At 39.4% G+C, this 14,172-nt stretch overlaps 1 protein-coding gene across 1 annotated transcript in view; it reads right to left on the minus strand.

Annotated features, from left to right (window-relative positions):
• The window catches only part of GRAMD2B (GRAM domain containing 2B), a 49,497-nt gene extending 36,219 nt beyond the window's left edge, over positions 1 to 13,278 (minus strand). Inside the window, exon 1 of the mRNA XM_060761984.2 lies at positions 13,059 to 13,278. Coding sequence (XP_060617967.1) covers positions 13,059 to 13,180 — 122 coding nt within the window. The 5' untranslated portion in view covers positions 13,181 to 13,278. The remainder of the gene's footprint in view (positions 1 to 13,058) is intronic.
• Between the last annotated feature and the right edge of the window lie 894 nt (positions 13,279 to 14,172).

Raw genomic sequence — 14,172 nt, forward strand, 5'->3', positions numbered from 1 at the left:
CCTTTTGCCCCACAAAGAACTTTGAAACTTAAAAGTGTGTTCAGCTGCCTGGTCTTAGTCCAATAAAAGAGATTACGCTAGTTTATTTTATCTCAGTAATGTATGCACATAGATATAATGAAGTCGCATAGATCGTGTTTCCATACATCTTTTTTCTTCTTTCAAGGAAGAAAAATATCATGGACAGCATATTTACAGGCATTTTGTGAAAATGCCTGTACCTCTGTGAAAAATATGGATACAACTGTACTACCACAACCAGGAAATGGTGAAAAAATATACTGTATGACTGGCAGTGTACATTGGTCTTTTCTTAAAACCCAACAGTCTGTTTGGAAAGAAAGGAAATAAATGCAGTTAAATAAATGCAGTTAAATGAGTTGTTTTTGCTTTACCAAAATCTAGAATAGCACTGGTTCTTTGAAGAGATTACGTAGCCCAAGTTGTTAATTCTGTTTTTTGTTCCAAAAGTAAAATGGACACTTTTAGTTCACCCGCATGACTTGCTCTTTCTGGGGGCCTTCTCACACAAGACATGCAAAGCAGAACTGCATCAGGGTAATCATTTTTTTTTTTTTGTCGTGTCAGGAGCAACCGCTCCTGTTGTGAGAGAATTGGCCATCTGCAAGGATGTTGCCCAGGGGACGCCTGGATGATTTTTGATGTTTTATCATCCTTGGGCAACGTCCTTGCAGATGGCCAATTCTCTCACAACAGGAGCGACAAAAAAAAAGAAAAAGGGTAATAGTGTTTTTGGTGATGGCTTAATGCATGATGTTGTTACTATTCAGTTGTCACATGGGAGATGGCTTTAAAAGTATTTTTTTCTAGCTGGAAAAAATCCCTGAATTAAAATTTTTCCTACTTATGTTTAGCCCACAGAAGAGAAGACTGAGAGGAGGCATGATAGCCATGTATAAATATGTGAGGGGAAGTCATAGGGAGGAGGGAGCAAGCTTGTTTTCTGCTGTCCTGGAGACCAGGACGCGGAACAATGGCTTCAAACTACAGGAAAGGAGATTCCACCTGACCATTAGGAAGAACTTCCTGACTGTGAGAGCCATTCAGAAGTGGAACTCTCTGCCCTGGAGTGTGGTGAAGGCTCCTTCTTTGGAGGCTTTTAAACGGAGGCTGGATGGCCATCTGTTGGGGGTGCTTTGAACGCGATTTTCCTGCTTCTTGGCAGGGGGTTGGACTGGATGGCCCATGTGGTCTCTTCCAACTCTATGATTCTAAGTTGCGGAATTATTGCCATTGCAAATGTTCAATTCTGCATTTAATCCAATTTTAGATGGGCAAGGGCAGACTAATGGGCATGCCTTGGGTGGGAAAACATTAGGTGAAATAATGATATGAACAGTGGTGGGTCTCAGAGGATGATGCTCACCCTCAAAGTCAACCCTTTCCTCTGAGGGTTGTAAGGGGGTGTCAGAGGGGTTTCCAAAGACCATCAGAAAACAGTATTTTCTGTTGGTCATGGGGGTTCTGTGTGGGAAGTTTGGCCCAATTCTATCGTTGGTGGGGTTCAGAACACTCTTTGATTGTAGGTAAAGTATAAATCCCAGCAACTACAACTCCCAAATGTCAAGGTTTATTTTCCCCAAACTCCACCACTGTTCACATTTGGGCATATTGAATACTCATGCCAAGTTTGTTCCAAATCCATTATTGTTTCAGTCCACAGTGCTCTCTGGGTGTAGGTGAACTACAACTCCCAAACTCAGGGTCAATGCCCACCAAACACCTTCCAGTATTTTCTGTTGGTCGTGGGAGTTCTGTGTGCCAACTTTGGTTCAATTCCATCATTAGTGCAGTTCAGAATGCTCTTTAATTGTAGGTGAACTATAAATCCCAGCCACTACAACTCCCAGATGACAAAATCAACTCCTCCCAAACCACCAAATTTGGGCATATCGGGTATTTGTGCCAAATTTGGTCCAGCGAATGAAATACATCCTGCATTTCAGATATTTACATTACGATTCATAACAGTAGCAAAATTACAGTTCTGTAATAGCAATAAAAGTAATGTTATGGTTGGGGGTTGGCACAACGTGAGGAACTGCATTAAGGGGTCGCGCCATTAGGAAGGTTGAGAACCACTGCTCTAAGGTTTGGGGGAAGCTCTCGCAACTGGGGTATGGAGTTGGCAGGCTGTGTGACCTGGTTAGCCCTCACTCTGCTGGAGTTGGGTGAATGTTTGGAGGAAGACTAGTGTTATAACTCTATGGTGGCATTGTAGCACCACCACAATGGTGTCTAATATCGGGGTGGGCAATCTGTGTACATTTGTGTGCCAAACACTAAAAAGGGGCAGGGATAATGTCTTGGGGAAAATAGTCAGTGGGCAGTTCAAAATACTGTGCGTGGTATGGCTCTAGTGCAAACAGACTATCAATCCCACAATGGTTCTGAGAGTGTGGTAGAAAAAAAGCAATCTTGCTTGAATACCATTTTATAGACAGCACATTTGTAGCAGGAGGGGAAACTCATGTGATAAGGCTCTGGGTCTTATATTTTGTCTTGTACAGAGATGAATCCCTGCACTACAGTCTTTCTGTACTGTTCAAGACATGAGAAACCTCTCAAAGATTAGGCCTGTCAATTTTAGATAGGACGGTGCTGCCAGAAGAATCAGTGGAGGATTGGAAGGTTTTCATTTCTCTTTTTAAAAACCACACTCTTGATTTTTGTTAAGTGAACTGAAGTACTCACAATTTAAAGCATGAATGTTTTAATGTGACCTTATGCTTTAAGCCCACAGAGTCTTATAAAAGATAAATAGGAAATTGAGTGGTTGCCAATGTGGATGGAAAATCTTCTCAAACTGTAAGCTTTTATTCAGTGGCCAGATCTTGTTACGCAAGTATGAGGCTCAATAGTCACTGTATTATTATGTAGTCTTAATAGCCTATGTATTATGGATGTAGTGAAACGTCTCTTTGAAAAGCAAATGCACCACAATTGAAATACACTATTCATTCTAGCAATCCACACCATAAATTGCAATCTAGATGATTAACAAAATGGCATTTCCCCCCTTAGTGTGACATTCTAGCCCTGATCTACCACCAGCAGTGCTGTGTATCGTGATGAGCAAACCCCAATAGTTTTATTCTCTTATATAGTAACATTTTTCTTGTTAAATTTGGATCTGTTCCTCTAATTTTCCACTGACATCTGAAATCCTAATAATTTCAATATGATATTTGAGTGCGATTTTCCTGCTTCTTGGCTGGAGATTGGACTGAATGGCACACGAGGTCTCTTCCAACTCAATGATTCTATGATTCTATCTTTTCTCATTTGCTCTGAATGTCAGAAAATATGTTATTTCTTGGTTTTCCCACACATTGGTGCAACTTAGGAAAAAAACATCAATCCTCCTAACATATGGAGAATCTGATCTTTGTAAAAACACGAGTGCAAAGAAAATACTGAAAAGACTTGACCAACTTCTCTATGAAGAAAGAGTTACAATATTTCAGAATTTTCAGATGGGGAGAGGATCAAATAAGGACAATTTTGCAATTTAAGGAGAAATTAGGAAGGTTGATTTTTTCTTTCTTTCACATAATACTGGAATCTGGAGTTGAATGGTGGGAAATTTGGAACCCCAAAACAATGGAATCTGCTTTAGTATGATGAGGTGATGACTTTAGACTGTTTTAAAAGGAGATTAAATAGAATACAATAATAGACTTGAATGAACACAACAATAATAATCCTAATTAACTTGACCATCTCATTAGCCAAAAGGGAGCTCCCATGTCCTATTCAAATACTAGTAAGTTTATTTTTAAAAAATTGTTGTCCAGTTTAAATAAAATCATAGAATCATAGAGTTGGAAGAAACCACATGGGCCATCCAGCCTCTGTTTAACAGCCTCCAAGGAAGGAGCCTCCACCACACTCTGAGACAAAGAGTTCCACTTCTGAACAGTTCTGATGGTCAGGAAATTTTTCCCAATGTTCAAATGGAATTTCCTTTCCTGTAACTTGAACCCATTGCTCCAAGTCCTAATCTCTAGGGCAGCAGAATACAAGACTGCTCCCTCTTTTCTTATGACATGCTTTCAAATATTTAAACATGACTATCTTGTCTCCTCTCAATCGTCTCTTCTGCAGGCTAAACATATCCACCTCTTTAAGCTATTTCTCATAGGGCATGGTTTCCGGACCTTTGATCATTTTAGTCACCTTCCTCTGGACACCTTCAGCTTGTCACTATCTCTCTTAAACTGTGGTGCCCAGAATTGGACACATTATTCCAGGTGAGGCCTAACCAAAGCAGAATAGAAGGGCTTACTTACTTCTATTGGTCTAGACACTATACTCCTTTTGATTCAGCCCAAAATCCAATTGGCTGTTTTAGCTGCTGCATCTTATAGCTTACTAAGACTCCAGGGAAAGTAGACTATCACTTGTTACTGATCTTGAATGGTTGGTTATTTCCCACCAGTCCCAGAGGCATAATCCTATCTACCAGCAGCACAATCTTGAAGCTATTAGTGTATTCATTTTCTGCTAGTTATTCAGGCAACTGATTGGCCACAATGTGAAAAGTGATCCTGTGATTTTCTTCTTAGGTCAGCATTAATAGATAGCTTCAAGCTTGAACCATGAAGTGTGGCCCCTTGTTTCAGCAGCACCTGACTCTCCTTGCACTTTCTTTCAACAAACGTGAATGATGCTTTTGCATGAATTGTATTTTTGTCATTATACCTTCTTGAGCACACTGTTGTTTGCTCACCTATTAGTTAAATGTTTCTTTCAACAATCTGTAGTCCACTGTAATAGTTCTAACACCTCTTTGGAATTTGTCCTTAGTTCTTATCCAATTGATAGGGAAATACCTTGAACCTATGGCTGCCAACAACCTTTGTCTCCCTTTTTCCCAGATAGGTAACTCTACACTGCTTGCTCTCAGATTCCTTGCCTGGATATAGAACATGTCTGAATATAAAAAAAGAAAGCCAATTTGCCTTGACAGATTTTCACATCCAGTCATATTCATTCTTCCTAATATTTTCTAATTTCTGTTAAAACTGGTATTTCCAGTTTAAGACAGCAACTGCAGTCTTAACACAGCTCCCTTAACACAGCTCCATATCTAGGCTTTGGACTTTTAACTGGATAAAAAAGTATTTTCCTGTAAAATATTTATTTGCTATGAAAGGCATGTCTCCTCGATGGCCTCCCACTGAAATATTTCTAAGACTTAGTTGGAATAATAACTTTGTAAAAGAATTCCCCATACCTCAGTAACCCCCACCCTCTTTGTTTTCACCTTGTGACATATTAGACCAGTGTTTCTCAACCTTCTTAATGCCATGACCCCTTAAGATAGTTCCTCATGTTGTGGTTACCCCCAACCATAAAATTATTTTCGTTGCTCCTTCATAAGTGCCATTTTTCTACAGTTATGAATCGTAATGCAAATATCCAATATGCAGGATGTATTCCATTCATTGGACCAAATTTGACACAAATACCCGATACGCCCAAATTTGAATACTGTTGGGGTTGGGTGGGGAGGTATTGATCTTGTCATTTGGGAGTTGCAGTTGCTGGGATTTATACTTAACCTACAATCAAAGAGCATTGTGAACACCAATGATGGAATTGAACCATTGCACCAAAACTCCCATGACCAAAAGAAAATACTGGAAGGGTTTGGTGCACATTGACCCTGAATTTTGAGGTTGTAGTTCATGTACATCCAGACAGCACTATGGATCCAAACAATGATGGATCTGGACCAAACTTGGCACGAATCCTCAATATGCTCAAATGCAAACACTAGTGGAGTTTGAGGAAAATAGGCCTTGACATTTGGTTGCTGGGATTTATAGTTCACCTACAATCAAAAAGCGTTCTGAACCCCATCAACGATAGAATTGGGCTGAACTTCCTACACAGAACCCCAATGACCAACAAAAGTACTGTGTTTACTGATGGTCTTTGGCAACCCCTCTGACACCCCCATGACCCCCCTCCCATGGGTCCCGATCCCCAGATTGAGAAACACTGTATTCGATATTTGTAAACATGGGACTAACCAATAACAAGTCTATTATCCCCAAATCTTTCCTCCCCTCCCCCACTTACCCAGTAAATGTTTAATAATTATTTGGGAAAAATATATCTATTACCACGCTATTTAATGATTTTTTTAAAAAAGAAATAACCTCTTTAGAAACAGCCACGTGATTTATTTTCTTCAGAAAGGTCTAATTCCTAGAACTTGCAAAGCAGATGTCTGATTATCTACATTTATAAAACATTATGCCTTTGAATGGAGGAAATGGACAGATATTTCCTTTGATAATGTCTTAGCAACCTGTTTAACTGAAGACATGAACCAGCCTCTTTAGGTCTGTCAGCTCTCATGAAAAAACAGAGGAAAACAGGTTACTTACCTGGAACTGGTGTAGCTCTCATCTGTCCAGTCACATGACTCTCCTTCTTCCATGCTGCAGGTTATTCTTATAGCAATTATAAAAGGAATGGTAGGAAGAGACAGTGCTTGTCCTCCGTCTCAAAACATACATGAAAAAGAGTAGCCCTTTTCGCTTGGAGTGCTTGCACAGAAGTGCCAGCTTCTTCACCTTAGTTCTAGAAAATTTCCAAACATTGCCCTAAGTTTCTGCTGAACAGGGTCTGCTTGAAAAGCACCAGTTACAGGTAAAGAACCTGTTTTTCACAAACAACTATTTGAATATGAAGTATGTCATAGAAGGAGGACTGAAGAATTCTTAACTTGGTTCACCATCACTACTCATATCTCAGCTCTACTAATCAAATATATATGAGAAATGAATACATTCTTTCCTCTCCCCATTTTGTTTCCTGGTTGTCATTTTTAAAAGCTATTCATCTAATGACTGCTTCAGTTTATTTAACTTTAACACCTGATAATAATATGAATGTTGGCCAACCTGAAATTGCTTAAAGATCAAATATTTGTGAATGCAACTGTGAGAAGTATAGAATTACTTCAGAGTAACTACAAGGAACACAATACAGGTCGGCTCTCCCTTATCCAGAAGAGAGATTCACATTTTTAAAATATTTATAATACCTGTATTTGCATATATGAGGGTGAGGAATGGGGAAAAGGGGTTAGTCACACACCTAGCCCCCTGCTAAGTTTTACTCAGGAAGCTGTCACTCTACCAGAGTCAGTAATTTGACTGTGGAAAAGGAAGTGGGGAGGATTTTGGGTTTTACTGCTAGACTGATACAGATGCCAGGGAGAGAAACATCCAAATGTATCCGGCTACAGCAGGTTCAGGGAAATCCCCAGCTGTCCAGCCAACCACCTTGTGCTCTGTTTCCAGGGCACCTGCTCTGCTGTTCACTGGGCAGAAGGAAACCATGATGCTTTTCTTGTCATTGACACCAAATAACTGGGAAAGCTTTGAGTCCCCCTCAAGGTGAGAAAAGCGGTATACAAATACTGTAAATAAATGAATAAATAAATTTAGGAAACAATAGCGTTTAGAATCCAAACTGTACAACTTTTAAATTGTAAAGTGGTGATGATGGAGAGATGGCAGTGCCTCTCCTCATATTCTTGGACTGCAACTCCAGGAATTTTTCAGTTTTGACATGGGCAAATATGAGCTGAAGGCAAAAACCTTCTTGGAGAATGTAATTGCCCACCCTGGCCATAAAATATTCATTTAATATCATCCTTCTAGGGAGTCATAGTGGTGCAGTTGGGATAAACCACTAAGCCACAGAATTTGCTGACCGGAAGGTCAGCGGTCCGAATCCGTGGGCCAGGGCGAACTCCCATTGTTAGCCCCAGCTTCTGCCAACCTAGCAGTTCAAAAAAAAATCAAATGTGAGTAGATCAATAGGTACTGCTTTGGCAGGAAGGTAACAATGCTCTATGCAGTCATTCCAGCCACATAACCTATGAGGTGTTTATGGACAATGCTGGCTCTTCAGCTTAGAAATAGAGATGACCCAGAGTTGGACTTGGCTAGACTTAATGTCAAGGGGAAACCATTACCTTTACTTTTTTATCATCCCTCTCTACCTTTCTATATATTTTTGTGCAAGAAATGCCAGCATGGTGTAGTGTTTTGGATTCTGGACTAGAACTATGTCAAACCAGGATTCAAATCTCCTCTCAGTCATGGGAACTCCATGAGGTGGGGTCAGGAAAGTCACACCTTCTCAGCTTCAGAGACCTGCTCCCTGAACTAATTCTCCACAGAAAATATGACAGGATAGATTTGATTTAAGTTTCTGTAAGTAGAAAATTACTTGAAGTTATACAATAACAATTTTTGTAAGAATATTAAAAACCTTTCTGTCTTTCTGTTTTCCACAATATTTTATAAAGTTTACCATTCCTTCTGTTAACCAGAAGCAAGTACTAAAAATGAGGAAGAGAGCTTCTTGGGGGAAAGGCAGAATATAAATGTAACCAGTAAAATAACTCTGGATATGTTCTTAGTAGCAGAATGCTCTGGGTGCCTTCTTCAGCAAAAGAGTTACAATGACATTACAGCAAGTACATCAGAACATATTGTAGCAGTATCTATTTTCACACAGTAATCCCCATTACTTGGTACATCAGTCAGCTGGCCATAAACCAGACAAATGCTGCTTGTTACACCACAATAATTTTAGCCTAGTTCCACCTACATCTGCAGGCTACAAATACTTTATCATCATGGAGACACATCCAGGTGTGCGCTAGCATAAATGATTGGACCCTTGCTAGGAATTTCTATTGGTAAGATCAAAACAGCACTGTCACATCAACACTCTATTAGGTAAAATAAATAAATACAGTTTGCAAACAAAACGTGACAGCCACCCCCCCCCCCCCCGCCCATCTTTCCGTTGTCCAGTACTACACAAACACCAAACACATTTTCAGATCGCATTCTAGAGTTAGTTTTATTAGACAGTAACAATTCACGAAGTTAGGTCTGAATAAAATAAGTTCTGGAGTTCGATTTGTAACAGATATACAAGTGTGACAAGGTTGGAGATTTGGGGGGGAGGTATTTGTGATTGTGGCAATAGTGAATATGGAGCATAGCCAGTTACAACTAACACTATATTATGAATATGTAATTGCAATGTAGGATACTAGTCACTTTTTCTCTCTGAAGGGATGCAGCAATTTTGCCTCAACAGCACCTCCAAGCCACCACATATCTTAGAAACCTGCCAAATTGGACAAAAACTTGCTCAGGCCCCAATGTCAACTTTGCACTTTGTAGGATAAGTATTAGTAATAGTAGTAGTAGTAATAGTTGTTATTGTTATTATGATTCTGTTTTCCACTTCAGGACTCAAGACATCTTGCAACAGATTAAAATACTTTTAACTTTTGTATTTTGTAAATTCACAAAAAATAAATTAAAAGTAAAATCAGTTAAACACATAAACCATAAAAAAAATCCATAAAAGCATAACAAAAACAACAAACACCCTCTCAAGCGCAATATTCAGCACATGGCAGAAAGCCTGTTTTCCCTAATCATTCCATTCTCAAAGGTTTGTTGAAACAGAGTGGTCTTTATTTGTTTGAAAAAGAGAGAGTAGAGAGTGCCAGAAGTCAGGAACAGTTCTTAAGAAGGCCCTTTCCTCTGTTCCCACAGATACTTGTGAGGACAGTGAGAAAGAAAGAAAGAAAGAAAGAAAGAAAGAAAGAAAGAAAGAAAGAAGACCGATCCAACAGATCTCAAAAAAAGGGCTGGTTCGTAAAGGAAAATATGATCCTTTAGATAGACTGAACCTGAACTGGGTAGAGCTTCAAAGGCCATAGCCATCATGTTGAAGAGCGCTCAGAAACAGATTGGCAGTCAGTAGAGCTGTTGCAACAAAAGGGTTGTGCGCTTCCTGTAGCTAGCTTCAACTAGCAATCTGGCTTAAGGTCTCTGGACCAGGTGAAGTTTCTGAACATTCCTCAAAGGTAGCCCTAAATAGAATATGTTACAGTAATCCATCATGATGTAACTAAGGGTGCTTCCAGACAGCACCAAAACCTGTGCCTAAGTGGGTTTAAATAACCCACTTTAGCACAGGCTTCTGTCCACACCTACCCACTCACCCCCAGACTTTCCCGTGGGAGGGAGAGCATGGCTACATGCGATCTGGATTGAAATCGAGATGAAATGAAGCCATCCCGAAGTCTCCCAATTTCTTCCTAAAACTTAATTAAAAGGTCTCTGGCTGCAATAAAAGTTCTCCTTGTGTCTTTCTAGCATGACAAAATGATGCCTGAAGTGACAGGAAGGGCAAGGAGTTTTCCCTTCTTCCCCAATCTCCTCATGTGTCATCTTCTCATGCCAGGAGGATGCAAGGAGAAATTTTATGGCAGCCAGGGACTCAGGTTTGCAGCTTGGGGGTGACCCTGGATTCATCACTAAACCTGGAACCACAGGTTGTGGCCCGGGGAAGCTTTGCATCACTAAAACTTGTACACCAGCTGTGTCCGTACCTTGGGAAGTCTGATCTGGCCACAGTGATCCATGCTCTTGTTACATCCCAAATAGATTACTGCAATGCACTCTATGTGGGGTTGCCTTTGAAGACTGTTTGGAAACTTCAGTTAGTCCAACAGTCGGCAGCCAGATTACTCACTGGAGCGACATACAGGGAGCATACCACCTCCCTGCTACGTCAGTTCCACTGGCTGCTGGTCCATTTACAAGCACAATTCAAAGTGCTGGTCTTGACCTATAAAGCCCTATATGGTTCTGGCCCAGTTTACTTGTCTGAATGTATCTCCCTCTATGATCCACCTTGGAGTTTACGATAATCAGGGGAGGCCCTGCTCTCGATCCCACCACCCTCTCAAGCGCAATTGGCAGAGACGAAAGACAGGGCCTTCTCAATGGTGCCCCCCCCCCCCAAGGAATGCACTCCCCAGTGAAATCAGGGTGACTCCGTCTTTCCTCTCCTTAGAAAAAAAGCTTAAATCTTGGCTTTAGGACCAAGCATTTGGGCAGATGACTGAGCCCGCAACTACAATGACTTATGAGAACTGTCAATGAATAGACCTTGGACTGGAACTCTGGATTACGATTTGGATTTGGGGACTTAGGCTTGATTGTGTTTTAATACTTGATGGTCAGTGTTTCATGTATTTTTATAATCTTGTTAGTTTACTTAATGTTAATTGTTTGCACTGCGATTGTTTGTTTGTGGGCATTTAATGATTGCCAGTTGTAAGCTGCCCTGAGTCCCCCTTTACAGGTTGAGAAGGATGGGATATAAATGTTCAAAACAAACAAACAAACAAACATATAATCCTTACTTAGGCCAAGAACAAACATAATGTGGGGTCTTGTTTGTTTTTGTGGTGCCTGCAGTTTCCAAATTTTATTATGTTAGTAACCCCTCCCCCCCCCCAATTGTATTGGAAACAAAATGCACAGGGAGCATGCAGTTTGTTTAAGACAGTAGTTCCCAATCTTTGGTCCTCCAGGTGTTTTGGACTTCCGCTCCCACAATTCCTAACAGATGGTAAGATGGTTGAGATTTCTGAGAGCTGAAGTCCAAAATAACTGGAGGACCAAAGCTTGGGAATCACTAGTTTAACAGAATAATTGTGATCCTGCTTTTGGACACTGGAATTCTTCTTTTTTAAAAAACCCATTGCCAGATTTTAATGATGCAATTGATAGTGATGCTCTGGTTGTAGAGGACACAAGAATATCAAGCACATGTAATTAGATCATTTGGACGCTGCTCTGCATTTCTCATGCTCACTTAAAGTATCGTATTCACTGTTCTGTAGACCTACGGATAGTTAGTTTTCAGATACACGTGGAAGTAGAACATAGGTTACCCTCTAGGGATGTGTTACTCTGTTAATGTTCAGCCCTTGATACTTCTGCATATTTTATCCACTGTTCAGTTCTCCTAATTTTTCATTAATCTTTAATTTAATTTATTTTCAGAAGACCCATTTAAATATAATGCTTTCTTGAAAGTAATGTAGGGATGTGCCCTGTGTGTGTGTGTTTGTGTGTAGAAATAAGGAAATCATGATCCAGATATGAATTCCAACACCATGAGTTTTTCCTTTCCTTGAATCTGTAGCATTTCAGTCCCGGAGTACATTTCTGCCCTGAGTCACCTTTGGGACATAGAGTGATACAGAAATAATCTTTTATTATTTATTATTTATTATTATCCAGATGTTTGAAGTAACATCAGTAGAACAATTAAAAATCGGTATCAAAAAGACAAACCCAACAAACACACATGAGCAAATACAGAGTTCTAAATATATAGAATTATCACTGTCTTATTGTCTGAAGTTTGGGGTCTGAATGAAAAAAAAATCATTGGGGGAAAGGACTTATAATTGTGTGTGGGTAAGTGCCTTAATGTTGCCCCTCATACCTATGTTCCCTCTTAAATGCATATTTGGATACATTTATTCTGTTGAGCACTATCCTGTAATATTAGAAAAAGTGCAAATACACTCCAAGCAGTGTGGATTAGCTTGTTTATTATGAGAATTCACACAGAAAGAAATCTTCATGTAGCCTACATCTCTAGCTCCTTCATGTCTATTATGGTGAGAAAAATAAATGTGTGTGATTTTGCTTATTATTTCAGGAATGAGGATGGGCAGAATAGTCTGACAGACTAAAGTGGCACATTATGGCATTTAAAATAAATGCAGTACAAAATAAATCTTTCTTCAGGTATTCCAAGAGTGATTTTCCTAGCTTTCTATTGGCAGGGTGGGCCTGCCCTTGTGGAATGTAGAACTTTGTTGACCAGAGTCTTGATTGAGTATAAGAAATGTATCCATTACACCCACTGACAATTGTCTGGTAATGAGCAAATATGTGTCATTTTGCTTCCTTTCACTTTTAGACTAAGGTCTATTCTAATAACAAAAATGAACTCAAATAAAGTTGACACTCATTCCTTCTAATGTCCCACTTGGAATTAGTCCAAAGCATGCCACAATGCTAATAATGAATGGTGAGATTAAAAAACCCAAGAAAAGTTTGAAAGAGGGGGAAAAAAACCAAAACAAAAACCTGAGTTACTTAACATACCTGATAAACACCGAACCAGTACTATCCGTAGGGCTGAGAGGAGAAGGTTCACCACTTGACCTTTGAAAGCTGGATTGACTCTTGTACGAAACATACCAATCATCAGTGTGTCTTTTCTTCATTGTGTTGCACAAAGAATCAGTGTTTTTCACCTGTACCTAAAACACGCACATTTGTAGTATAAGCATTTGCTGATCTGTGATGTGGATTCTTACTTGGAATCAACCTGAAGCAGGAAGTTTTTTCCTCCTCCAAGTTTTAATAAGTTACTTATTTGTATGATGTCACATACTGTTTTAACTTATGTTGGGCAATCTTTTGTGTACCTGTCTGAAGGTAGTCTTATTGACTGGCAAAAAAGTCTTTTGAGAAGTCATATAAAAGCTCCATCAAGTAGACAAAGAGAAATAAATTAATTAAACTTTGACTATATTTTATTTTGATAACAAAGTCTGTAATTTTTTTTAGAAAAACACTAAAATGCTTTTACACAAGGCTGGACAACATTGGTAGGCACAGCTTGACAAATCAGTATTATAAATACAGCCCTGGCATTAGAAATGGGTTAAGAATAAAGAAGAGTGTCTTACTTTGAGTCAAATGATTTGTCCCCGCATATAATTTTCCTTCAGGCCTCAAATTTCCATCACTGCAGTTGAGCATTTATAAATAAAGTTTAAATTACCACCACCTCCTTAAAGACTATTGTAGAATCTTGCAAAATCCCAACACTAATACATCATAACCTAATATATTGTACATGTACACTACAACCCACATATCTGTGCTAGATACATTTATATGGATAAGTGAATTTGTGGGTAATATTGAGCACATACCATAGAGTAGCGTTGGAGAATTTAGAAAATGGTCCCATGGCACCCAGAAAGGTTTGGTTATTTTTATTTATTTATTTATCGTGTCAGGAGCAATCAGACATTTGTATTACATTTTAGGTTTGGTTAATATAGATGGAAGGGAACCACAAAAAGTATGGAGGGTTATCCACCAGAAGTTTTATTTTAATTTTCCCCCTTATGACGCTCAAAGATGTGCTGCACCTTATAAGTATCATGCCAAAGTTGCAGCATTGATGCATATATAATAAAATGTA

The sequence above is a fragment of the Anolis sagrei genome, chromosome 2, assembly GCF_037176765.1.
Source record: "Anolis sagrei isolate rAnoSag1 chromosome 2, rAnoSag1.mat, whole genome shotgun sequence".
Taxonomy (NCBI): Eukaryota; Metazoa; Chordata; class Lepidosauria; order Squamata; family Dactyloidae; genus Anolis; species Anolis sagrei.